Genomic DNA, 25,932 nt, shown 5'->3' with positions numbered 1-25,932 from the left:
TCTTATTAAACACTCCAGTGTCATTACTTCTGTAACTGTCCAAGCAGTGTCCCTCCTTCTCTGCTGCTTGTAATGCAGTCATAAAAGGTTGTAGATTTTGCATGTCTAAATTCAATCAGATTGAACTAAAAACTAAATGGCAATGGCAATTCGCACACACACACAGGTATTCTCGCTTATTTTGCATCTTTACCAGACATGTTCAGGCTGGACAACTTAAAGGTACAGTAGGGCACATACAAATATTTGCTCATTCAAAACCAAAGGCTGGGCAATGGACAAATTCAAGCTTTGTCTTTTGGTGTGATCAGCAGCTGGCTCTGGTTTGACCGTGTTAATATGTATGGTCAGCCAATCGAAACACTGGTGTGCTGTGTTTGGAACATGAAGTTATTATTCTCATCTTACTACAAACATTTTTTCAAAGTTTGAGCGCACATTATTTAGAAACAAATCAGAATTGTGACATTATGTCCTTTTATGTTTATGGCAGAAGGCTTATGTCACCGTACCTTCACACCTTTATCCTTCCCATTAGTCCATGAAGTTCGTTCATCCCTCCAATCAACTGGATCCATAAGGCCTCTCTGCTTCAGAATCCTCCACTTTGAGAAATTATTTTCGCTTCCTAAAAACTAATGATGCTGCAGAACCATGATTTGCCAGAGGCGGAGGGCAAAGGTGCAGGATGTTGTGCTGTATGATGACTGAACCTTCGTTATCACAAATCGATATTTGTCTGTGGGTGGAATTTCAGTTTTAAGATACAGTAGTTAGGTATATGTGTGTGTGGAGAGAAATACAGTATGTGGACCTATTACTACTGCAAGCGCCTTTTTTATTTACGTTTATTTGACTCCCTCACGCTTTTTCATGGATCAGGTGGCTCGTCGGTGTAGAGATGAATCTGAAAGACGAGAAAGCCTGGCATTGAAAACTGTCTGTCAGAGTGGAGAACAGGCGTGGCCCCGAGCTGCAGTCCTCTGCAGTGTCTCGTTCTCCCCCCACTTCTTCCTCCTCTTTGTACAGTACAGCACCTGAATAGTGACTTGTGTTAATTAGGCCGGGAAGTCAAAGCAAAATGCTGCCTTCCATCGATTCCTGTAATCAATCTGCCCCCTTCTACCTTATCAGGCTGAATGTGAAGAGGCAGCCAAGGTTGACTTGTATCTCAGAGTCACTAATAGACACACGCGAATATCCATTCGAGCGCTTTCCCTTTTGTTGTCTGATGCTGTGGCCATCAGCGCCTTCCCGCCTCTCTTCTCATCAACTCTATACGTGCCCTAGCAACAGTCAGCCGCTTTGTTATCTAGCTGTCTAGTTCATTTTGCAGTGTGTGTTTGCATTAATGAGAATGTCATCTCAGGAAATACCTACCTAGAAGCTGAGGGTTTTTATTCAGCTTCATATCACTGTGATCACTGTGATAGTGATGGCACTATCCTCCCTCCTCTCTTTTGTCTCTTCCTGGAGAGTAATCACTCCCACTGCAGGGGCATGCTGCTCTGTAGCAGCATTGATTATGATATAGTTGCAAGGTACCTAAATGAGGAATTAACATTACACACAATTGTTATACCAGCTTAACAGACATTTGAATAAAAGCAACGTATACTGTCTGTAATTTGTAACAGGAGCAAAAGTCCTGTCGTGGTTTTCAGTAGTCTGAAACCCAAAGTGTTAAGTCGCTGTGTCTGCCCTCTCTTACAGTGTCCTAAATGCTATTGATTTAAACACACTGTTTTCAACTGGTGGGGAAATCAGTCACTACAGTAGCGCACTGCAGCATAACGCACTGAAAGAATATTAATGAAGAAGAGCTGTGTATGTGTGTCCGCCCCAAAAAAAGAAAAATGTTTTTCTACTTGTGAGCTTCTCTCAGCTAAAAGGTTTAGATGAGGAGGGGAGATATCAGTGTGTGTGTGTGTAAGTGTATTCTAACCCCCCAGCAGCAGAGACATGAGCAGCAGACAGGCTGCTGTTTAATAGATTACAAGGAAACATGGCGACCCATCGATCGTATCCCCTCCACACACACTCACACGCTTCCTCTCCCAGAATTCAGTGGTGTAGGGTTACGAGACAAAGCGCTGCCAAGGACCCGGGAGTGAGTGTGAACGTGTGCTCAGTTGCTTGTCCTCAGTAGGATGTTTGGACGTCTTTACACGTGGAACAAAAAGAGGACAGTCATAAATAATAAATATGAACACCCTGACAGGTTAGGTCATCTCACTACAGGTCATGCTAACCTTGCACTCAACACCTCTGTTGTTGAGATCTGTGAAACGCACCACCAGCAGAGCAAACCACAGACTCACACACGGTGGTTTACTGAGACAGCTCTCTTATCTACATTAGCAACGCCATGGTGCTCGGGATGATCACAAGGTGCAGATTGAACAATATGGGAGTATAATTTAATATTTTGGTTGATATCTATCTTAAATGAAAGTAATGAATGGAATCGAGGGCGGCATGGTGGTGCAGTGATTAGCTTTCTCCACAGTCCAAATGTAGGTTTAATTGGTGAGTCTAAATTGCCCGTAGGTGTGAATATGAACGTGAATGGTTGTGTCTATGTGCGAACCCAGTGATGAACTGGCAACTTGTCCAGGGTGTTTTCTCCTCCACCTCTTGCCCAATGTCAGCTGGGATCATTTCCAGCCCCCCGTGTTAAAGGATAATTGTTATAAAAGATGGATGGAAGTGAATTGATTGCTCTTATAAATATAGTAACAATATTCCCTGTTTATTTGGCATAGATGGCACACACACACACACACACACACACACACACACACACACACACACACACACACACACACACACACACACACACTTAACATGCAGCAGGCTTCTGTGTTTTTAATTTCTTCACTCCCTTTACTGTACTCCTAATTACATTCTCCTCCTCTACTTCTATCTGTTTCTTCCCAAACTCTGGCTGGCAGTTCACTGACTTTTTTTTTGCTGTGTACTTCCTGCCAGTAGAGCAGCTTGTGCTGCAGCTTAGTAGAGTAGAAGCCGGGCCTCCCACAGGTAGATTTTTATATGAGTAATTTCATATACATGTTTGTTTTTGTTTTTTAAGCAATGTCCAACTTCTGCCAGACCTGTGGTGGCTTCATTCAGATCAACAAATTACGGTGCTTTCACACCAGTTGATTTTGTCCAGACGAAGAGGAAAGTGATTTAATTTATTACTGCATTTTAGTTCTGGCTCTTGTTCACACTGGCTTTTTATGAAAAGAACCAGTACTAAAGTAGTAAACATAAAGTTATACGGACTGACAGGTAACTCATTGATTGGTCCTGCATCATCTTCATGAATCCACATGAGGAAATCAAAGCACTTTAACATGCAGAGTATGTGCGTTATGCTCTGTGGTGTTGGAAAGAGATCATGAAGAAATAACATATTTTAAACCTCATTAGTATTATTAGACTTTAAATCGACATGCTGTGAATAATGACGTGGAGACAGGCTGAAAAGGAGGCGTCTTGCACAGTAATTATTCAGGGCTTATTACTATGGGATCACTGTCACACACTTTTTAATTGACTTAATGAGCTGACAAAGTACATGGAGTAGGATACAAGCACAGCAGTTTTACCAGCTTTTGATCTATTAATCAGGAATAGTACCCACACAGACTCCACACAAAGAAGAAAAGAAAGAAAACTGAGGGATCACCCTCTTCAGGTGGTCTTGATCCCGTCTTTGGTCTGCACCAGGGTTCAATTGACAACTTTCACACCAGCCCAGATGAACAGCACTAACTGGGCAAGTGCACCAGGGTCTGTTTTAACCAAACAGGTTAGGTGTGAAACCACACTTAGAGAGAGCATCACCAAAGTGTCTAGACTCTTGAGACACTCTCTGTGGGACACAAGGGTTTTTCTTTATGACATAAGGAAGTAACGATACTTAAATCACTACCATCCATCAAATCAATATTTATCCAGGGCAGAAATGGTTAATCTTAGTTGGTTGGCTAACATTCAACAATTTTAGTAATCTTCTACCACAGTTGTGAATCAGCAGCGTAGATAATGAAGAGCTTTAGAGATGCTGTCAACAGCCTGTATCATATTGGTTAGGTGACTGTGCAAGATGTACTAAGATCATATTTATACCTCTCTACATTTTGTCCAACGGGCCCATAAGGCTTAGACCTGCAGCTGAATTTTGTGTCTGACTCATTGTTGTGGAAGCAACGCTGTGGTGTGAAATTCTGCCTCCACCACGCTGTTTGAGTTTCATGTAGGTCAAGTAAAGTTGATGGAGTGTGTTCCTGATGGGACTCGTGCAATATAGTAGTATAAGCAGGGTCGCTGTGCTGACACCGAGTTGATATCTGATGGTTTCGGCTGCTGAGTCAGGATAATGCTTGTATAGAAAGTTACAAGAAAGTGATGAAAAAAATGAAGTTCAAACTGATGCGAGTTCAGTTTGCCAAAAAAACTACCTCAAGGTCAACATCCTGTCTCTCAGCCACCTTCACCAGTCAAATCACCAAAACTAACAAATACTGACAGAAAATATTAAGTTAATGTCAATCATCGTGTGGTATGGAGCTGAGTGAGAGCAGCTTTTGAGTGTGGTCAAACTCCATCCATTGAAGGAACGTAAAACGTGGGTAAAAGTCCCGGAAAAATCAGGTTAACAGACTTGACCTAACTCACCTAACTTGGTGCATTGTAATGTGACGTCATCCAACAAGGCTCTGTGTTGGCCAGTTAAACATTTGTGAGCTCCTGGTAGATTGCTGTTGTAATGCTGTCACACAAAATGAGTGAAATTCTGTTTCATGGCTACACATGACTGCTCAGTGTTTAGCTGTATGATTAGACTCCAAACTCACAGATCTGTTATTCAAACTGGCTTTCCATGCAGGCATAGTGACACAGCAAAAAAAAAAAAAAAGCTCAACAAGGTTTCCCTCTGGGAGCTGAGCTTGTGCCAAGTTTAGCCCAGCGGCTCCTGTCCTCTGCCCTCTGTCTCTCCGGGGCTTCTCGTACTTGATCAATGCTGTTTTGGCTTAATCTGTCCATCAAACTGTCGGCCCTTGTAGTTGTAAACCATATCATTTCACAGATCCTATTTTTATTTCAATGTGTTGATTAATAATTGATAGTGAAAATATGTTCTCTGACTGCTGCTGGGCTAAACACACAGCTGGATTCTCACACCAGAGACTGACGCCGGCTTGCTCAGTGAAACATTTCTATCTGTTTGGATGACAAAACCATTTCATCTGCTCTTTTGGGGGACGCGTTCCAGCTCTGCTGACTGTGCATGTTGAGCAGGGACAGGACAAGGGTGTGACAAATCATATCAGTAACTTTGTCAAGTGTGAGTGCGATTAATGTTTAGTCGGTTAATTTAGAGGTTTTTGTTCAGGGTTCATCACAGTGGAGTTCTCCTGATCCAGCGTCAGTTTCAGACACTTAGGAGCTTGTGTTGGTGTAAGATGAGTTCACACAGCCACCATTTTCTAAACTTGTTTGCTTTTTCTTCTACAGCTGAAACTTGAAGATCGATCCATCGTCATTAGAGACATCGTACGACGAAACAATTCTAATGTAAGTGGAGTCCTCTGTGTGTGTCTTTTTCTCTGTCTGTAACTCCCATTTTCATTTCACCTCTCTCTTTCTATCTCATTTCTTTCTTCTTTGTCAGTCAAGTCACTGTTCAGCGCTCTGTTCCACTTGCTGCATCAAACATGACTGGAATATTATTACAGTTTGACACTTACAAAAGATCACGAGAAGACTTTTTCTGAATATGAGTACAACTTTAAACTGATGAGATTTTCTCTGAACTGAAGCGCTGTCTTATTCACATGCTGTCAACACCAGCGATGCTTGTGGAGCTAGCAAGTGTTTCTGTTGATGTCCTAGATGATGATTAAAATGATGATATTCTGAACCTTGTTTATTTGTTGCATTACAGGACAACCAGTGTGGTATTGTGACCAACATTGACATCAGGTGTGCTGTAAAATTAGTGGGAACAAACTGTGTTCTGTATCCAGTTAACAGCAAAGACCTGCAGCACATCTGGGTAAGAGAGTACAGTTTTATTGAATAGATGCACAGGTTTTGTATATATTTACACTTCCTGACAAGAAGTATGTAATTTGCAACTAATTACATTTCTGTTTATACAAGGAAAGTAATATTTTCACACCTTTTGTGTATGTACAGATGCTGAGTGACAAAAATTAACTTTCACACATTGTCAAAACTAAAGAAGATAAATCTATAGAAGAGCTATGTTTCAGTACAGCAACACATCACCTGCAGTGTAGCTGTTCTTATTGTTTTTCTGATAATTAATGTTGTCTTATGTGGTTCTTTCTACATTTCCAAGAGAATTATTAGAAAACTACACACACATAAAATAAAGCATTATCAAAAGTATTTCCGCAGCTTCATTAGTATTGCTAATTGCTAAGTAATTAGCAAATATGAGTCATGTAGAAAACAGCACTCACCTGCAAGCAATTGCTGATCATTTTCCTGTTGTCACTGTGCTCTGTCTAGTCTTTTATGTATGGCGACTACATTGCCTACGACTTCTGGCTGGGGAAAGTGTACGACCTGACTAATCACATTATCCTCAAGCTTTCCAATGGAGCCAGGTAGACAGAGATTATACATTGTGATCATGTCTGCACGCTGACACACATTCATCGTTGCCAAATTCGGTGAATGTCAACAAGTCATCTCTCTCTCTTTCGCGCTTCAGGTGCTCCATGAGTGTGGAGGACGGTGCCAAGCTTTACGACGTCTGTCCACATGTCAGTGATTCGGTATGTAGCCACGAGCTCTTATCTGTCCCCTCAGGTAAATCCACCCTGAAAAGAACAGCTGTTCGTCAGGGGTCAGATTCCTTAACAAAGAGCTCATGTCAAGACAGAAACAACTGGTTCATAGTCTGTAAATAGTTTGAATAGTGTTGTAAGATGTAATAATTATTTATTTGCTGCCGTGTCCTCCACTCATTGACACTTAACTTTAAATAACTGATGTTTCTTTGCATTTTATGTTTTGTAGTTGTCAGCTTAATGTTGTTATATACAGATTCCACCCTCTGTTTTTAAGTCATATAGCTGGACATTTACATTTGTGTAGAGGATCTTATCACTGTGGTTTGTTCTTCAGGGTCTGTTCTTTGACGAGGCCTACGGTTTCTACCCAGGCCAGGTCCTGATCGGCCCGGCCAAAGTCTTCTCTAATGTACAGTGGCTGTCAGGGGTCAAACCTGTCCTTAGCAGGAAGTGCAAGTTCAGGGTCGTGGTAGAAGAGGTAAGACACCTGTCGTCTTTTCACTGCAGCTTCCTTTATTTGAGTGCAAGAAATCAACCCATATTCATCACTAATCACAGTGAAATGGTTTGCTTTTATTACTAAATGAGGTTTATGTGTATTTGTTTATCTTAAATTGTCTAAATGGTTTCGATGGCTGCGCTCTTCTCAGGTAAAAGTGGTCGAATTGAAGGTGACGTGGATCACCAAGAGCTACTCTCCCAAAGGTTCTGACAGCGTCTACCCTCCTCCCTCCACCATCACACAGGAGAATCTCTGCAGGTCAGTCAAAATATTCATCCATGTGTCCTCACATAGACTTCTGACCCTTTTGTATTTAACTTATTTTCTTTAAGAATTAAAAAGAGTGACTAAATGTGTGTATTGAGCTCCTGTGCTGGTTGGGTTTAGGGTGAGGCGTCTAGGATACTATGACCACACCCAGAGGCAGCTGGGAGAGAGGGCCCTGTATGTGTTCCCCGCTAAGGGGGACGCCACACGAATCACATGTGAAGGACCCGAGGGTGCACCTGTCCTGCCTGAAGACCCCGTGGCCAGAAAGGTGTGGATTTACATATGTCAGAGAGAACAATAGCACTTACAATGTTCTGTTTTACACAGGTATATTTTAAGAAAGTTGTCCTTGAATGTTGGATACAGAGAGCGTCTGTAAAACTGTGAGGCTTTTGTGATCATCTTCAAACTCTCACTCAGTCTGTCTGTCTATCGTTGTGTGCGTGTGTTTTTTCCTACAGTTGAAAAGGATGTTCAAGAAGGATTCAGGGAAGAAGATGGAGAACGCCGACACACAAGGTGCCAATCAACACTCTGCAGAGAAAACACAGTATCCAGAGAAACAGACAGTACACAAAGTACACACACACACACACATCTGTTTTGTAATGCTCTTGCTGTTGAGAGAGTTTAATTTGCCCAAAAATAGACGTGGAAAACAAAAAGCAAACATTGACACAAGAGCATGAAGGATCATTTTAAGCAGAGCCAGACTGATACAAAAAATGTGAATATAATGATCACTCCTCTTACTTTACTCCTCTCTCTTTTCACTTGACCCCATTCCCCCACATTAAGGAGAAGTCATTAATTTCAGTCCACTGCTTCAGTAGATCTAATAATTCATCAGCCAGGTTAGACAAAGAACAGAACCAGAGTTTAAGTTGTTTGTGTTTCCTAGGGTTGTGTTTTACTGAAGAGCCACATTTCCTGGAGTTTATTAAATTCATCTGGTCCAGCTAATCTGCCTGGTCTCTCTAAACGCTGCTGCAGTGGTCATCACACTTCATCATTGGTCAGAAACTGATCATCTCCTGTTTCTACAAGCTATTAGTCAGTTAGTAGTAAGACAGAAATGAATGTGAATGGAAAAAACATAATAAACAAGGCATAAAATATATTTTCTCTTTCTCTCTCTCACACACACACACACACACACACACACACACACACACAACCTTTAATCATTTATCACTGTCAGAAAAGTGAGCATTATTTTTTGCTTGCCTTTCCTCTAAAGTAGCTGAGAACTAAGTGTCTGCATGCAAAGCAGAGTCAGAATGATTTAAGGTTTCTGGGAGACATGAGGCAGTCCCTTCCTTTCCACAAATGGGTCTCGGCACAGGGGGAACAGACTAATTGGAAATTGTGCTGATGTGCAGCACACTTGAGCAGAGGAATATATCTGTCTGCATGATGAGACCGTCTCTCTGTAAAGACATAGCAAAATTAAAACTTGAAGTAAAATTGTATTGATTTAGCTGATTAGATAATTGAATTTTTTACATATAAACCATTTCATTTCCCGTTTTGAAAGATTATCCTTCTATCCGTTAAATAGAAATCCTAACTAGTCCTGTTTTGTTTTATCTCTCACCAGGCGAGCACAAATCAGAGCAGACAGACTCGTCTCATCCCAACAACAACGGCCCTGTGGTCCCCATCCAGAACCCTGCGGACCCCCAGAACGCCAACGACAACTTGGCTGAACATGGCGAGCAGGATGCTGACGACGAGGCTGCAGAAGACACAGATGATACCAGGTCAGTTTTTTAAAAATGTTACTGACGGTGTATGGACACAACAACATGAGTTTCTCTCTAGTCTAGTGTGATCTGAGGCATAAGTCATTTTGTGAAGATGAAATGTTCAGATGTTTGAGGGGTTTTATTAAAGCCTGGTTAATATTTGAGGCAGTTGTGTTAAAGTGGAATAAAGGTGTCCAAGTGGATAGAATAACAAAGTTCATACAGTACAGTACAATTTCATTATTGAATAATCTAGAGACTTTTTCGATGATTCGTCTGTTTATTGTCATAAAATAATAGTGGTTTTAATAATTCTTTCTTAGAGCTCAAGGCGAACTCATGGCGTACTTAAATTTCTTGTTAATTCTAAACATTAGTCGAAAAATTTCACAGATATTCTCAAAGAAAAGCATCAAAGAAGCAAATATTTGGCATTTTTGCTTGGAAAATAAGTAAAAAAAAAACGTCATCAAAATAGTTGCCAATAAATTGTCTCTTGATCAACTAATCGATTTAATAGACGTATTGTTTCAGTATTATAATTCAGTCCAGTTAAACAGCATTATTTACTGTGGCAGAGCTTCATAGGACCAGATGTGTTCTTATGTATCTGAATGTGTTGATGCACTGATTGCATTGTTTTAGTGTGAGGGGAAAATTACTCTCTACACCAGGCTTGCAGTAGTTATGGCTAATTATTCTGCCTGTTGTAATTTACCCAGCTGAATTAGCTTGCAGATGTGCAGTTTAATTTAATAATTTGAGCCTCTCATTGTTGCTTTTGCCTGGTTAAGTTCGATTTGGATTATTAATGAAGCTGAGCCACTTGTTTCTTAATGAAATCCACTTCATTAGTGTGTGACGGAGAGAGGAGATATGAGACACACTTTAATTTGTTTTTTAAAATTTTTTATTACACTTTTGTATTAATAAAAAATAGGGTACAGTTTAACAGGTTAATTATCCCCTTAAATACAAGTGATGGAAATACATTTTGTCAGTTTGGCAACCAAACTTTGACGCTCGGCTGAGAGCCATCCTCGCAGCGTTTTTTTAAAAGTCTCTTTAGAAATGACCACAGAGCTGAATCATCATCTCTTAAACACAACGTCAATAAAATGTGAAACTTAAAAGCTTCATAAATGTAGTATTTATTGCTTTTACACTGAATTTCATTATATTTTCCAGTTGGTTGTGTTGTTGTCCTGAAGAATGCATAAATGGGATTAAAGTAGAACTATCTTCAATTAATTGATTGACTCCAACAATTTTGATAAAGCCTTAATTGTGAGCCATTTTTTTCCCTCAAAACTGCTAAATCATTCTCTGGTTTCAGCCTTTCAAAGATCAGCATTTTTAGTTCTCTTCATTTTCTATGATTTAAAATAAAATATCTTGGGAGGTTTTTTGTACAGTTCGTGTGATTAAAAAAACATCATGTTGTCTGTGAATACTTAATCTCTCACTGTAATCGTGGTTGCAGCTCTCTGACATCATCGGCCAGCTCCACAGCCTCCTCTCAAAGCGGCGGTCTCGGAACGAATCGGAAGAAGAGCATCCCGCTCTCCATCCGTAACTTGAAGAGGAAGCATAAGAAGAAGAGGACCAAGTTTTCCCGCGAGTTCAAGCCTGGAGACCGGTGGGTTAACAGCAGGAGATACTCCAGTACTTTAACTCCTTGTCTGTGCATACTACAATCCACAGTCTGCAACCCTTCTCGCTTTCTGTTTCGTCTTCTATCCATTGATATATTCTTTATTTCATCATGTTGGTCAGCTTTTCTGTACATTTCATGACTCCTCATCCGACCACTGTGGTGATCATTGATCCAGTGCCTTTTTCACCGTCTCAGAAACAACTGTGCCAAGTCAAAAGTGTTTTAGCATTTGTCTGATCTATAATGTTTGTGGATCTGGTGACGTTGCTCCATTTTTATCCCCCTGCCTTGCAACTAAATCAGGATCGGGATGTAAAACTGAGACCAGTGACATCATTTGTGACCGACTGCTAAAGCAGCAGCTGCTCAGCCTGGAAAAAACTGACAACACTTTCTGTGTGACGCTCCGTCCGCTCTCTCTCGTTTGTCAAAGGGCTCATGTCTCAATCTGTGTCGGTGACACTGGAGCCCGACAGCAGCCGCACACAGAAAGTCTTTCAGTGCTGACTGCACACTGATAGTGTCATTTCCTCAACCACACACTATCACACACATCCTCAGCTTACAGGACAGATTTCACACACTCTTCCTCGCTGCTTTTACTTCACCAAACGTAACACAACGCTGTCTTTTGTTCTTTGCTAAAACCTTTCAACTATAAGATGTTTAAGGGTTGTTGTTTTTTTTTTACAAACCAATGCTGCTCCTTGTGCTCCCAACCCATTTCCTTGATGGTATTAATTTCACATTTGATGCAGAGTGTTAATAAATAAAAATACATTGTACAGGCAGGACAAAATGATGAGAGGAAGAACTGAGAACTAGAGCAAAGAGAGTGAGGGGGAAGAGGCGAATACAGTGGTTGAGTAAGATAAATGGTACTGTAGATAAGGAAGCAAAAGGGGCAAAACAATAGCCGAAATATTTTATTGTAGCTTTTATGATGAGTGAAACACAGGAAAGGCTGAGAGAGAAATGCTCCTTTTATATAATAAAAGGCAGACACTTAACTTTGAGCCTTTAATCTCTACAAACTGAAAACTTCTATGAAGAAATCTTTGTACCAGACTAGCAAATCAAACTGAGCAATCCTTTTTGTTGTAGCCATATGTAAGTCTGAATCGTGTGTCTATGTGTGTGCACAGGGTTGCGGTGGAAGTCGTATCCACAATCACCACGGCTGATGTTATGTGGAAGGACGGGCGTGTGGAGAAGGGGATCAGATCAAATGACCTTATCCCCATCCAGCACCTTGACAGCCATGAGTTTTGTCCTGGGGACTTTGTAGTAGACAAACGGCGTAAGGAAAAAATGATCTAAATATTTTTTTAAACGATGAATTCTGTTGTTTTATTTCACTTTTTTCAGGCTAGTGAAGACACAGTGTGTGTCAGATTTCTGTCCCTGAGGACTGCGATGAGAATTTTTTATATAGGCCACTCTGCCACACAGTACCTACAGTATCTGGGTCATTTGTTGAAACTATGCCAAGTCTGTGTGACGAAACAGAGATGTTCTTTGAAACTGTGATGTTACAGTCAACTAAAGTTTCCATTTTCTTTCAGACAAATATTTTTTTTGTTATAAATCTTTATATTTAGAGGTTCTGTGTGTATTTTGTGTATACTGCCCTCTAAACTGTGTGTATGTGCTCTTAGCCCAAGCCCTCCAGGACCCAGGAGTGTATGGTGTGATCCAGTCTGGTGATCACAAGGGCAGAACATGTGTCGTTAAGTGGATCAAACTCAACTCCTCCAGTGACGATGTGGAGGTCAGTCAGGAAAAAAACACTTAAAGTGAAAATCATGAAGATACTTGATGTGTGTCAGAATGAAACATAGATTGACAGTGTTACAGACGAGGGGAGAGGCCGCGGTGGATTAGTCTACACTCCTCCATCAGCGGATGCTATTATGTTGCGATACCTGACTGCTGTAAGTGGCTCTTCAACCTTAGAGTAATAATGAAATGTGCCTGCTATTCTTTCCTACTTTTAATCCAGGTTCTCGGTATGGAGGAGGACGTCAGCGTGTACGACATCGCGGATCACCCAGATTTCCACTTCCGCACCACTGACATTGTAATCAGAATATGGAACTCAGAGAACGGACAGAACGACTGCGAAAATGAGGTGAGGACGTGTAAAAATCTCGGTTCTTTCACCTGTGTCAGGTGCTGAAGCTGTTCTTAATCTATGAGACAAGGTGGAGAAAATATAAGAAACCTCTTAGTATAACAGTACAGATCAGCACCACAAACTGCAGCCTTTAAAATAATCCTACAGATAAATGAACCTCTCTGAAACCATTTCAACAAAAAAAAGAACATTAAGACATGAAGTAGAATTTATTGCAGCGCTGCATTAGTTTTAGCTAGGTGTACCTAATGAATGATAGTGCATAATATTTTAGGACACTTAAGAAAAATGCCTGCAAACAGAATCTGACTGTTAAAGTACGTGTATGCCCCCACAGTGGTGCCACTCTCTGGCTTTTTAGAGCACCCTCACAAAATGTCACACGTTTCAGCCCTTCTGGAAAAGCTTTAAGAAAATCGAAGGCATTAGTTTATACTGTCATTGAGTAATAAATATTACTGTCTGTGAGTGAGGCTCTGTTCTTTTAGTCAAGTCACATTGATTTATTTATTTATTTTTTTTATGTTGCCCAGATGTGCCTCAAAGAGCTTTACAATCTTTACAGCACATAATACCCTCATACCCTTTTTAGTCTGGTTTTCATATTGTCTCATGTAATATTGGTTGTTGATGATTGTTCTATCTATACATCCTCCTTCCCACAGACGTCAGTTGGCCAAGTGTCCAGGGTGGATGTGAGCAGCAAAGTGGAGGTGGTGTGGGCGGATAACTCCATGACTATCGTACTGCCACAGGTAAGTGTTTCTCCTCGATGAAACTGAATTTCTGTGAGACGTCTGTTGCTGACACTCTCCTGATAATCACACACAGCATCTCTACAATGTGGAGTCTGAGATCGAGGAGACAGACTACGACTCGGTGGAGGAGACGAGTAGCGTCCTGTCCACTGAGGAGTGGGAGGACGAGAGCGACAGCTGGGAGACGGATAACGGCCTCACCACTGAGGACGACAGCCACGTCAACAATTCAGATATCATCGACACAGCGACCCCGACCCCCACGCCCACAAGCTCCACGACATTCATCATCCCTCCTCAAGAGGGCAGCAAAGCTGGGGTCACAAGCCCCACCAAAGGAGTCCCTGGAGAGGAGGGAGAGGCGTCTGTGGCTGTGGCTAGTCCTGCTTCTGGTGGAGGTGGGTGGGACGTTATTATTAGTTTCAAGGGAATAGTGTCCAAAACATTAATCATTCTAATGTCGCCACTCCTGTGACAGTTTGTCCTCTATAGGACGAGAGGATAAGAGAGGATTTTATGTCCTACTTAGAACTGTTTTATTTATGTAAATTTTACAGAGAAAAAGATAATGAAAACATTTTACCTGTATCCTGCTCGAAATGTCTCTAACTATAAATTCTGCATGCTTTAGTAACCTCTCCAGGGGCAGTCAATGGAGCGGAGAAGCCCAGTAAAGATGGTGCCTCTCGGGGCTTCAGGGAGTTGAAAGAGGCCTTGAAGATCCTGGAGAGCCTTAAAAACATGACTGTGGAGCAGCTCTGGACAGGGGGTTCTCCAACCTCTCCGACCTCTGCCGAACCTGCTTCTACAACTCATTTAGTGACTTCGGTGACGCCCACAGTGCCAGAGAAACCGACAAAGGAGAAACGCTTCCTGGATGACATCAAGAAGCTGCAGGAGAACCTGAGGAAGACGCTGGATAATGTCGCCATCGTGGAGGAGGAGAAAATGGAGGCTGTGGTGGAGGCAGGCGGGAGTGGAGGAGCAGGGACAGAGGTTGGTGTTCACAATGTTTCTAATGCACAATAGTTTGGCATCATTTATCTTGATTGTGTCTTACCTGCTGGTCTGTTGCTGTTCAGGTAGAGAGAGCTGGAGAGGAAAAGCCCCAGCAGGAGCCACAGACACCAGTGGGTGGACAAGAATGGCCCAGCGAGTTTCTCAGTGACACACCAGTACTGTGCCAACAAAGTGGCGGCAAGCCTGGCGTCACCTTTACCAGTGCCAAGGGCGAGGTGTTCTCTGTGCTGGAGTGGGCACCAGGTGAGAAACGAGGATGCACCATGAACTCTTTTTTTTTTTTTTTTTTTTATCCTTGTTTCCATTACTTCCTCCTTCCATTCTTTCTCTCCCTCCTTTTAGTCTCAATTTCTGCCTTCCATTATCTCTATCTATATATCATTCCTGAGAGTCTTTTGCAATCTTTACTGTTAGCTTAAATTGGATAAATGAAACCAAACCAGATAAGACATCTGAACACAAACATCCAGCTCCTCTCACGAAACCAGGTTATCAGTACTATCTTATACGAGCTGATATGAAACGAAGACTTACAGTAAAGAACAAACCTCAAACTTAAGCTGCTACGTGTTATGTGTCACTAAAACAAGTTTTCACTCACATTTCTCCATGACTCAGCTTTGCTCTGCCCTCTCACGCTACGTTGTATTTTCAAACTTTCTATTTCATTGTGTTTCTATTTAGTTATCATCTGTCTGCTCTCACGTTCTTTCTCTCTCTCTCTCTCTCTTAGACACACACTCATTTAAGAAAATGGAGTTTCAGCCAGCTGAGGCAAAAAAGTTCTTCAGCACAGTGAGAAAGGAAATGGCTCTACTAGCAACGTCACTGCCTGACGGCATCATGGTCAAAACATTTGAAGATCGCATGGTGAGCTGTCATTAATGTCACGATAAAGAAAGTAGCATTCATATGATGTGACCATTCTGAAATAAATCACCCTTATTTATTTTAAAAGATTTTAAAAAACTAACAAAAAAAAACACTGTCAATACTAAGTGTCTTTCCATTTATGCTGACTGATCGCTGCCAGAATTCACAGTTAAGAAAGACTAATATTACAGTCGAACTTGTGACGATATCCAGAAACAATTTCAAATTCTGGTTGTAAATCACACTATGCAAACATGTAGATAAACTCTTCATTCAACTCTTCACTTCTGATTTTATAAACATCTGGTTTGAAAGAAGAACACTGAAATTCATAGAGAAGAACCTACGCAGATGTTTGCAACCCACTTTTGGTTGTAAAAAGAAGAGCCAAACATTTCCTACTGGTGTATTAACTAATGTTAATTAGTGTGTGCGTGTGCAAAGTTTTTGACAGATATGAAGTGTGATAAACAACCACAGAACATAATTTCACAAGTTCAACGTCTAATTGACCTTTTTATGAGCCCATATGTTCATCAATTCTGAGCATTTTTCTTAGGCTTCAAAACAAACAGCAGGGAGTAAGACCAAAGAAATGTGGTAGGATTCTTTGTGTTTAAGAAAGCAGCAGGGGTTTATGGGAAAAGGAATATTAATGTTTAAAAAAAAAAAAAAAAAAAAGTAGTAATAAAACTGCTGCCACTGATGATGATGTACTGCTATTCACCCACAGTAAGCTCAGCGTCACACGGTCACGGTCTCCATTAAATTTTACCGACTGCATACATTATAAAACATGTCATGAAGTTCTTTTACTTTCTTTGACACAGGACTTGTTCTCAGCTCTGATCAAAGGGCCGACTCGTACGCCTTACGAGGACGGTCTGTTCCTGTTTGACATCCAGCTGCCAAACATTTACCCGGCTGTGCCGCCTCTGTTTCGCTACCTGTCCCAGTGCAGCGGTCGTCTCAATCCCAACCTGTACGACAACGGCAAGGTGTGCGTCAGTCTGCTGGGAACCTGGATTGGAAAGGTGAGTGCTGTTTTACAGGTTTATGTATGTACAGGTATGATCTTATTTCTTCTCCGGTTTGGGTACACAACACAGTTTTGTGTAAAAAAAAAAAATTACAGTTATCATCTGATGACTCTGATCAGTCTGATTTGTGATCAACAGGGCACTGAGAGATGGACCAGCAAGTCCAGTCTGCTGCAAGTCCTCATCTCCATACAAGGTTAGTGTGTTCATTCACAAACACTCCCTCCTCTCTTCTCTGCAGCACAAAAAATGTTTTATTTATATGTTCATTTACTCAGAAGGACTCCAAGTGTAGCGTCGCACACAGTGATTCGACTAAATGTATCTGCCTCACACACAGACATTTTCTGCAGTTTGTCCTGACAGACAAATCAAGTCCAGATTTTAATTCATTTATTTTGTTGAGTCAAATCAGAATCTCACTATCGCAGAGTCATTAAATGTACATTGCAGTATTCATTGAAGTGCACGTTGTTGTCTCATCGTCAGTTTGGTTAAAATGTCAAATAACTTCTCTGAACTCAAAGCTGCTGTCTGTCAACTTCACTAGTTTTGACTTGTGAAAAAAGGATTTTGTGTAATCTTATGTTTTTAAAAACTACGTCGTGTTTCTTGAATAACTTAGACATGTGCAGCTCATAGTTTGTTTTTTACAGGTGCGTTACTATGTTTAGTACCTTAATAATCTATGAAATCATATAGGAAAGGCAGCTTATTAATGTAGCACATTTCACAATTTTAGTTAAAAAAATATATACAATTCAATGAAGACAGTTCAACACAAAGAGGAAAAAGATAAGTAGTAGTAGTAAGAGATCCAGAAATACACTTATAGTGCAGTAATATGATGTAAGTTGTCCCAAATGCACCAAAGTACATAAAGGTACAGTAGAAAAACAAATCAATCAAAGACGAGGGAGAGAGCAGGAGGGTTGTATAATTAATTCAGTCTGATGTTTGTAACATGAAAAGTGAAATATGAAATGTGAATTTGACTTCACATTGAGATCATGACATGAATGTGTTGGTGTTACATCACATTGGGGACTAAAAACACGACGAGTTATGAAACCAAGAATATCCAAGTGTGGATCATAAAGGACAAAGTGCTTCTGCTGCAGCACATAGCGTCAAATTACTTGACACCTCTAGGACTCGCAGTACAAACTATGGACCACAGAGAAGTCTGAAGTAAAGAGTTTGACGGCAACAAATATTTTATTCTTACAAGACAAGTACTGGGCACACAGACTCTGAAGAGTCTGCAGGCAATGCACTGAAATAGTAAGACAACAGCTAGGGCATTTATATAAAGAAACTAAATACATGGAACATGGAATAAAACAGGAAAAGTCAGACGAAATAAAAAAAGTAATTTTCCATTACAGTAGTTCATTCACTCAATATATACATGCTGATTATTTTGATGCTGCCCGAACATCTAGTAGTTTTTAATGAGAGAGACGATAAGGTTAGATTAGTTCACTGCTTGTTACAGACGAAACAGCTGATATCTTGACTTGTGTCTTTGACTTTTTAACTGTTCCTTGAAATGCATTTTTATAATGAAATGAACACTTTCTGCAGGCCTTATCCTCGTCAATGAACCTTACTATAACGAGGCTGGCTTTGACAGCGACCGAGGCCTGCAGGAAGGATATGAGAACAGCCGCTGCTACAATGAGATGGCCCTGATCAAGATGGTCCAGTCTATGACGCAGCTCCTCCAGAATCCCGTGGAGGTCTTCAAACAGGAGATCCAGGAGCACTTTGCCTCCAACGGTTGGCGGCTCGTCCACCGCCTGGATGTGTGGCTGGAGCTGCACGACGCCGCTGAGAGGGGTCAGGCAGCACACATGTCCTCCAGGGCTCAACACTCAAAAGACCGAGCCTCATCTGTTGAGCCTCTGGACGAGCAGCTGCCCCTGGGATCAGGACCTGTGGTGGTGGCCCACAGCAGCCCCAGTAAGCCTGGCGAGGAGGGGGTCACAGGAGCAGGAGTTACCAGTATTATGGAGGAGGAGCTGGAGGATTCAGGGCTGAGTCCCTCCACCACAGCAGCCTCTCAGCAGGAGCTGAGCCAGAATTCAGACTGCGACAGCACCCAGGGAAACGCCTCTTTGGGTGCAGAAAACAGGGGTGGCTCTGTAGTTCGCGGTGGGATGTCAGAAGGAGGTTCAGCCACAGTTAGCGGAGGAGGGGTGGGCTCCACAGGAAGCCAGCCAGTGGTGCGACCAAAGAAACGGAGAAAGAGCTACAGGAGTTTCCTCCCAGAGGGCAGCGGCTACCCGGACATCGGCTTTCCACTCTTCCCACTCTCTAAAGGGTTTGTGAAGAGCGTTCGAGGTGTGCTTCTGCAGTACCGAGCTGCGCTGGCCGCCGCTGGCATCACTGAGCACATAGAGGACAAGTAAGTGCCTCCTCACCATTCCCCGACACACCTCTGCACTGTTCCCTGCTCTTTTCCTCCTCCTTCTCTTCTACCTTTTCATCCGCCTCAAGCTGTAGAGGAGGATCCATTACTTGTCTGGGGGGACCACAATTTTCAATCTTCTGTACCCCTGTCCAGAGCTGCACTGTGCCCCCAGCACTGCCCACATTTTTGTCCTTTATCTCCTTAGTCTGTACTGCTCCTGCTGCCCCAAACTCCACATTATTCTGCCTTCTTTTTCTGTTCGCCATAACCCTTCTCGATCAAACCACGAGCGCGGGAGAACAGCACCTTTTTTGATCAGGAGAAGTGAGCAAGTTCTGGTTTGGATGCGACTTCATAATGTTTTTGTTCTCCCTCAGTGTCTCTGCAGATGAGTGTGATGAATAAAGAGGGGTGGACCTCACATGTGCAGTTACACAAACCAATGGGGAGCTACTCCGTCACATAAGAACCCTCATCTGTTCATGGACACAGGTAAACACATGGAGGTTTTTACTGGAGGCAGGCAGAGTTTCATTTTTGACCTCAGCAGGATTTCATTGGAGGCGGTGTGGATGCAAAAAGGACCGAATGAGATGAAAAATCAGTGCCATGATCCCTCTTCCAACCCCCATCATCCACTTCCACCTCCAGCGACACACACCTTCTGGGTGGGGATTTGCTGGATAACCACTCTGCCGTCTCAATCAGCCTGGAAAATGAAGACTTAATGATCACCGCTGCATTTTGGGACAAGGTCAAAGATGGCTGGGTCCAAATGGGGAAAAACTGCAAAGCCCAGCTCTCCTGGCTGTTGGGTCAGCTGCGGCTATCTGTAGCACTATTAATATTATCGCTGTACCATCCTGCACTACAACAAACGAATGGACAATCTGGTCTGGGAGAGTTGACACCGTATAAACACACTGACCAGTAGGATTCTTTTTAAATAGAAATCTCTGGTTGAACGCTTTCTGCCAAATTCTCTCTGTCCACAAACACACAAATATTTAAGTAGAACATACTGAATGTCAGTAAAACTGCCAACCCACAACAGCTTTGCCACTTCTTCCACTACACTTGCTGGTATTTTCCTTCGCCAACAACTCGCACTGAACCACGCGGCAAACATCGAGTGACAAAGTTTACGTACGAATCACCTCTGGAGGTCAGACTGCTGTAGCCATTTTGGTGCGTAGAGAAGCCAGCCAGGCACAGGACGACAGTTAGGTGGCTCTATGTGAAGGTGTGTGTGCTCTAGTCAAAGCTTAACACAGCTACCACCTCGACATACAAAAGTTCACTCACTTTCTGTAGAATTTAGCAAAGATTTTCACCAAAGTGAAACTTTGTGCTTTGGTGTTTTTGATGAGGTCGTTTTACTCATGGAGGCTGAACTGTTTTAGAGTGGAGCTTTACCCACAATGCTTCACCTTTTTTTTTTCTGTGGTGGAGGTGAACCCACATCACTGCAAACGACACAATTTAAATAATAAACACAATTTAAAAAAAAAAAAAAAAAAAAAATACAGCATCCATTCCGTCATCTCATGTCAACGTTGCCTTACTTGAATTGTTCTTAATGATCTCAGACCATTGTGTACAGAGCTGCTTGTGTCATGCTTTAGACATTAATCTCTACAGACTTAGACACACACTAAAAACCACTAAAACCCTGTTCCAGTGTTTTCCTGCTTTGATAGTGCAGATCTCTGATCGGTTTCCCCCTTTATCGGTTCTTAATCATGAATCTCTCGCTGTAATCTGTTTTCTCTCCAAATTGCACGTGCAGAGTTTAATAACATCAGAATACAAACCACACTAAGTGTGACACTGAAGGTTTGTTGGTATAATTATTGAGATTGATTATTATTTTCTGTCATTCCATGTTTTTCCTGTCTTATCCCCGCGAAGGCAACCGCTGACCCCGCTGATGAGAGAAAATTACAGCACAAAAGATTTAGCTGATACGACTGTTGTCTGTGATCTTCTTTTCTTTCCCTGCATGGGATATATATTCAGTGTGGATGAAAAGAAATCAAGGTTCCATTTACCAAGTTACCATGAAACTCTTTGCTTTGTGCTGTAATTAACTGTGAAAGAAAGTTTTAAAAAAAATCACCTTTGGGTCCACTCGTGCTTCCTGGGGAAAATCAGAGCAGTGTTTGTTTACATCTTTTTAAATAACTGCATCCCACATCAGACATAATGTTCTTTTATTCTTTAAGATATTATGAATCTCATTGTAATAAATATTATTATGATAATAACACAGGTCAGACAACCCCCCCTCTCCCTTGTGCTTTGCTATAACCCGTGAATAAACAAAGAGAGCTTTGGCTGTCTGGTATTTTACTTGAACAAAGAACTTTGATGCTGACGAATGAAACTATGAGTGATGATGGGAGAGGATAGAAACCATGAGCCAAGAGTTGCTGCGTTTTAAAGAGACTTAATAATAAAAATGAAGGTCCTGAATGAGGGTATTTTGTTTTGCTTTGTCTTCCATCCCCCCCACAACTCTTAAAACTGGCATTCCTGTACCAGATGTGGCAATCAGGCATCCATGATATTTTGTCCTCGTCCTGGATTTTACGTCATCGTTATTTCTCTGCCTTTAACGCCACAGAGGAGGAAGTATAGTCTTCTTTGCTGGCTGCTGCAGCTGTAGCATGTAGCCTTTTTTGCTTTCTTCCCCCTATTTTTTATTTTTCCTCCACATGCTGCTGTTTTGTAAGATGTCACCTTCACAATTCTTGTGTTTTGAAATGGTCAGAGCTCCGTCTGGATGGTTGCAGAGTTTTGGAAAGCCTCACGAAGAGTTTGTGAGGTGACATTATTGCTCCATATTTCTCATTTGTCAACAGTCGCAGAAACAGAAAATGTGAAGCTATCTCGCTAGATAAATCTGGCAGGATATCAAGCACACGATGCTATGTACAATTTTCTGTGTATGTGTGTATATTCAGATTTAAACCATTATTATTATGATTATGATGATGATTATTATTATTGCGAGAAGTTTGTTTTACAGCCAAAGCATGTAACATGTTGCTTTAAGCCTTTTGAATGGGCTACACACAAGACTTGACTGTACGATGTCTACATTTCCACAGTGGCCTGTTATTGATATATTAAAAAAAAACAAAAAAAAACTAATAAAGTTATGATTTGTAGCCTGATTCCCTCTGTACAGATGTCATGACTATATTGAAATATGAAAATACATACAGTATATATTTAACACAAACTTGACTTCTAACAAGTCACGTGGATGCTTGCGGCATAAATGTACAAACTGCTGAGTGTGTTCTTGTACTTTCATTTTTTCATTTTTTAATGGTTAATTTTTGTTGCGTTAAGACAACTGTATAGTGATGTATTAAACTTTGCAAGCAGTACCATAGTAACATCGTGGCTTTTATTTATTTGGATCCCTGTTAGCTTCTCTTTAGGATGACGTTAAGGGATAAGCCTTGTGTTTTTCTCTACTTTTTAAATATATTAACAATGCCCAAACTATCCATTAATTAACTAAGTAGTCCCTTTGCATCCAAAGCCTAATATTGTTTATTCCTTTGGACCATAGAGCTCTACTGTTCTCCAAAAACGGATAAAATCACATCAGTGATTGAACACACACATTTAACATCACTTATTGAGAAGGCAAAGAGTCAAAAGTAAGTCCTTACATATTTTCATATTATATTTATTGAATATCTGCTCATAGCATCTGACAGATTTATTTCATTATGAGCTGGATAGTGCATAAAGTATGCCACGATTGTTTTAATAGGTTTGATAAAATAGTTCTGCTTTAACAAAGTACAACCTGTATCACAGGTTTCCTGTATAAGATGCTGTAGTATGTTATGTAAGCTTTATTAAATATCTGCCCACAGTTATTTTTATTCGTCATGATATGGCTGGACAGCACATATAGTACGCCAAATAACCCTACACGTTCCTGTAATATTTTGTAAATATAATATATATGTAAAATATAATACCTGTGTAAAGTGTGAGTATGGCTCTGTTGTGACAGAGATTAGACACATCAAAATATACTGAAGCTCAGATGCAGTTTAGAAGAGAAAAAAATAAACTTGCACAATGTTCACAGGGAAGACAGTTGCCTTGTACATGTCTGTCATGGTCTCATGATTCTCACATGTTTATACTTGATACAGTTTTTCTTTTTGAGTTCATGCAGGCAGGTAAATGCATAACATCTCTTTTATTCAGGTCAGGTACAGGATAAAAGTGTCAATGAAGGGAAAACGTGTTCTGGTTCAAGTTTTAAGAAGTTGATTACCTTTTTTCAGTCCATTGAATCGGTCTCCCTCCACCTGACCTAAATAAAATTTGCTGAAAATATTCTTTAAATAACTTCTTGTTTGTGGCTTCACCCTCGCAACATGCCAGAAGAGGGTCCCCCTCCACAGAGTGAAAGTAATACCTTTTATATTCAGTACATGTTTAGTGAGTTTAACACCAAAATGATCATAAGCTGTGGTCATTAACTGCTCAGCTGATTCAAGCCAGAAACAAAGCAAAAGAAATACTTCACCAGACATTTGTTATTTGTTATATTTATTTTCCAATCAAAAACACCCCAGGAGAATGTTTGATTTGATTCTAGAAAAATTACAGTCGTTTGTCTATTGGAAAAATAGAGCTCTCCCTTTGAATAAAGAATTCAATCTTCAGTGTGCAAGAAAAAAGATTCCCATCACCATAAACATTTAAATACACAAGAAAACACCAGGTAAGAAGCAGCAGGTAAAGACATAAATAGCAAATCGACAGACAGGCTGCCGACAGAGGAATGCACACCATTGCTCAACTTTATTAGTTTCATTTAGATTTTTAATCACAGACCTACAGACAGAAATTGTATTCAGGCTGTTGGTTGTTGCTCCAACTTCTTCCTTTAAATGAAAAGAAATGCTGAAGATCTCGCCAATAATTGATGAAGAGGCAGCACCACGGCATTGTTAACAGTTTTTAAGTTTAAATGTTAGACGCAGGTTAACACAATAGCACTGTGCCACAATTACATCTGCAGAGAAGCCGGACATAAATATTCTTCTGACTCCAGTTTGTCCAATTTGTCCGTTCCTCCATGCATGACAGTTTTAATTTAACGTTGGTGAGAAAACAACAAGTAGCAAATAGAAATCAGTGAATGCACTACCATGTTCAAACCACCAGGGTGCAGCACAATCAAGGCACATCAAACTGTTAAAGGACCACAGCATCACTCATAAGAATTCTGACTTTGCATAGAAAAAAATATGTGAAAGCGGTCTGGGTCAGTAGCACTTTTCTTTTTGAACCATTCATGTGTTTGTTTTTCTCTTTCATTACAGGATCATTTTACATCTTAAGGCCACTAAAAGTGTTCAAATCAAAATCTCTGGAGGTAAAGTCTTTCTTTGGTGAATTCGGGAACACACTGTGCTGGATGTACAGTGTGTCTACTTTTAACAGTCATTAACTCCTCCAGTTTTTCGTGCTACAGACCACACTTTCCCCTAAAACGGAAAGCAAAAGCGGAACAAACATTTCTTCAAGTACTATTTCCATCTTATGTGCTAGTAGCTTGTCAGCTGAATTCCTGCTGCAGAGTCCTTCATGAGTAAACATAATTTAAATCAGCTAAGTGAGAAATTAAATGAAGTAAAATCAACCTTGACGTGTCACAAAGGCTTAAAAACGGCATTGGCAACTAACTTGCATTATGTAATAACGTTTATAAAAGAAAATCCCTTTTTTGGTCTTTCACAAGTCACTTTTTCACAGAGTCAAATGCAGACACAGTGACTAAAACATGAAAATCTTGTAGTCCCTGTAGGCATAATTGAGACTTCAACATGCGACCTTTCTTATGGTTACTCATAACTGAAATGAAAAGTGTTAGTAAGGAGGAAGAATAAGGGCACACTGTCAGGAGCACAACGCCGCCTGCCTCATGCAGCATTTAACAAGTCGATATTCCCCTCCCCCCACATCCCCATCCTCCCCTCACACCAATGTGCTGTTTTAACCAGCTTTAACCCCCCAGATCCTTGTTTAAGGCGTCATTTCACTTTAACTCAGATGAAGAATATCTGATTTTTAGCCTCTTGTGTCGAATCACAAATAAAAACACATTTAAAAACCATACTTTACTGCCCACGTAGGCCTCAGTCATCATTTCTATGACTTAAAGCTCAATGATAAGGACACCTTGGTGATGATCATTAGTAAATCTCCCACAGGGACAGCCTGTGTATGTGTCTGATAAGCAGCTGGGGCCAGAGACCTAGGACAGCTCTGCAGAGAACAGAAGAAGAAGAAGAATAAGAAGAGTGGTATGTCGGGATGGAGGATGCAGCTGTGGAGACACTAAAGCGCATCAATCACCCTTCCAGGATCGGAGCACTGAACATGTTCACACCGTTGTCATCAGTCTGTGATGTTCAGCACGTTCCACGAGGTATTTTTTGTGAGTTCTGTGTTTAATTTACTTTTTATTTAGGAGTACCACTTTCTCACTTTATCTATATTGACTTCAGTTAGTGCTCTATGAACTCACTGCCAGTAAACTTGCAGGTGGATTAGCCAGTTATTCACATGAATGGAATGAATCAGCACCAAACAAATAAATGAACCTTGCAAAAAATGCATGGT

General features: G+C 41.0%; 1 protein-coding gene across 2 annotated transcripts in view; it reads left to right on the top strand.

The window, feature by feature from the left end:
• The window catches only part of ube2o (ubiquitin-conjugating enzyme E2O), a 32,511-nt gene extending 9,844 nt beyond the window's left edge, over positions 1-22,667 (top strand). Inside the window, exons 2-23 of one of the 2 annotated variants that reach the window (XM_019254540.2) lie at positions 5,530-5,589; positions 5,960-6,070; positions 6,553-6,650; positions 6,758-6,821; positions 7,174-7,317; positions 7,490-7,599; positions 7,729-7,879; positions 8,073-8,130; positions 9,212-9,374; positions 10,843-10,998; positions 12,162-12,316; positions 12,675-12,787; positions 13,019-13,147; positions 13,819-13,908; positions 13,985-14,309; positions 14,543-14,907; positions 14,994-15,174; positions 15,665-15,801; positions 16,635-16,838; positions 16,983-17,040; positions 18,432-19,254; positions 19,638-22,667. In XM_019254540.2, coding sequence (XP_019110085.1) covers positions 5,530-5,589; positions 5,960-6,070; positions 6,553-6,650; positions 6,758-6,821; positions 7,174-7,317; positions 7,490-7,599; positions 7,729-7,879; positions 8,073-8,130; positions 9,212-9,374; positions 10,843-10,998; positions 12,162-12,316; positions 12,675-12,787; positions 13,019-13,147; positions 13,819-13,908; positions 13,985-14,309; positions 14,543-14,907; positions 14,994-15,174; positions 15,665-15,801; positions 16,635-16,838; positions 16,983-17,040; positions 18,432-19,254; positions 19,638-19,665 — 3,723 coding nt within the window. In that variant the 3' untranslated portion in view covers positions 19,666-22,667. Of the gene's footprint in view, positions 1-5,529; positions 5,590-5,959; positions 6,071-6,552; positions 6,651-6,757; positions 6,822-7,173; positions 7,318-7,489; positions 7,600-7,728; positions 7,880-8,072; positions 8,131-9,211; positions 9,375-10,842; positions 10,999-12,161; positions 12,317-12,674; positions 12,788-13,018; positions 13,148-13,818; positions 13,909-13,984; positions 14,310-14,542; positions 14,908-14,993; positions 15,175-15,664; positions 15,802-16,634; positions 16,839-16,982; positions 17,041-18,431 lie in introns of both variants that reach the window. The other variant, XM_027283052.1, reaches the window with a different exon arrangement.
• Positions 22,668-25,932: the final 3,265 nt, after the last annotated feature.

This window comes from Larimichthys crocea, chromosome X, assembly GCF_000972845.2.
Source record: "Larimichthys crocea isolate SSNF chromosome X, L_crocea_2.0, whole genome shotgun sequence".
NCBI classification, from domain to species: Eukaryota; Metazoa; Chordata; class Actinopteri; family Sciaenidae; genus Larimichthys; species Larimichthys crocea.
Note: the sequence above shows the minus strand (reverse complement) of the source record. Positions and strands in the feature narration are given on the sequence as shown.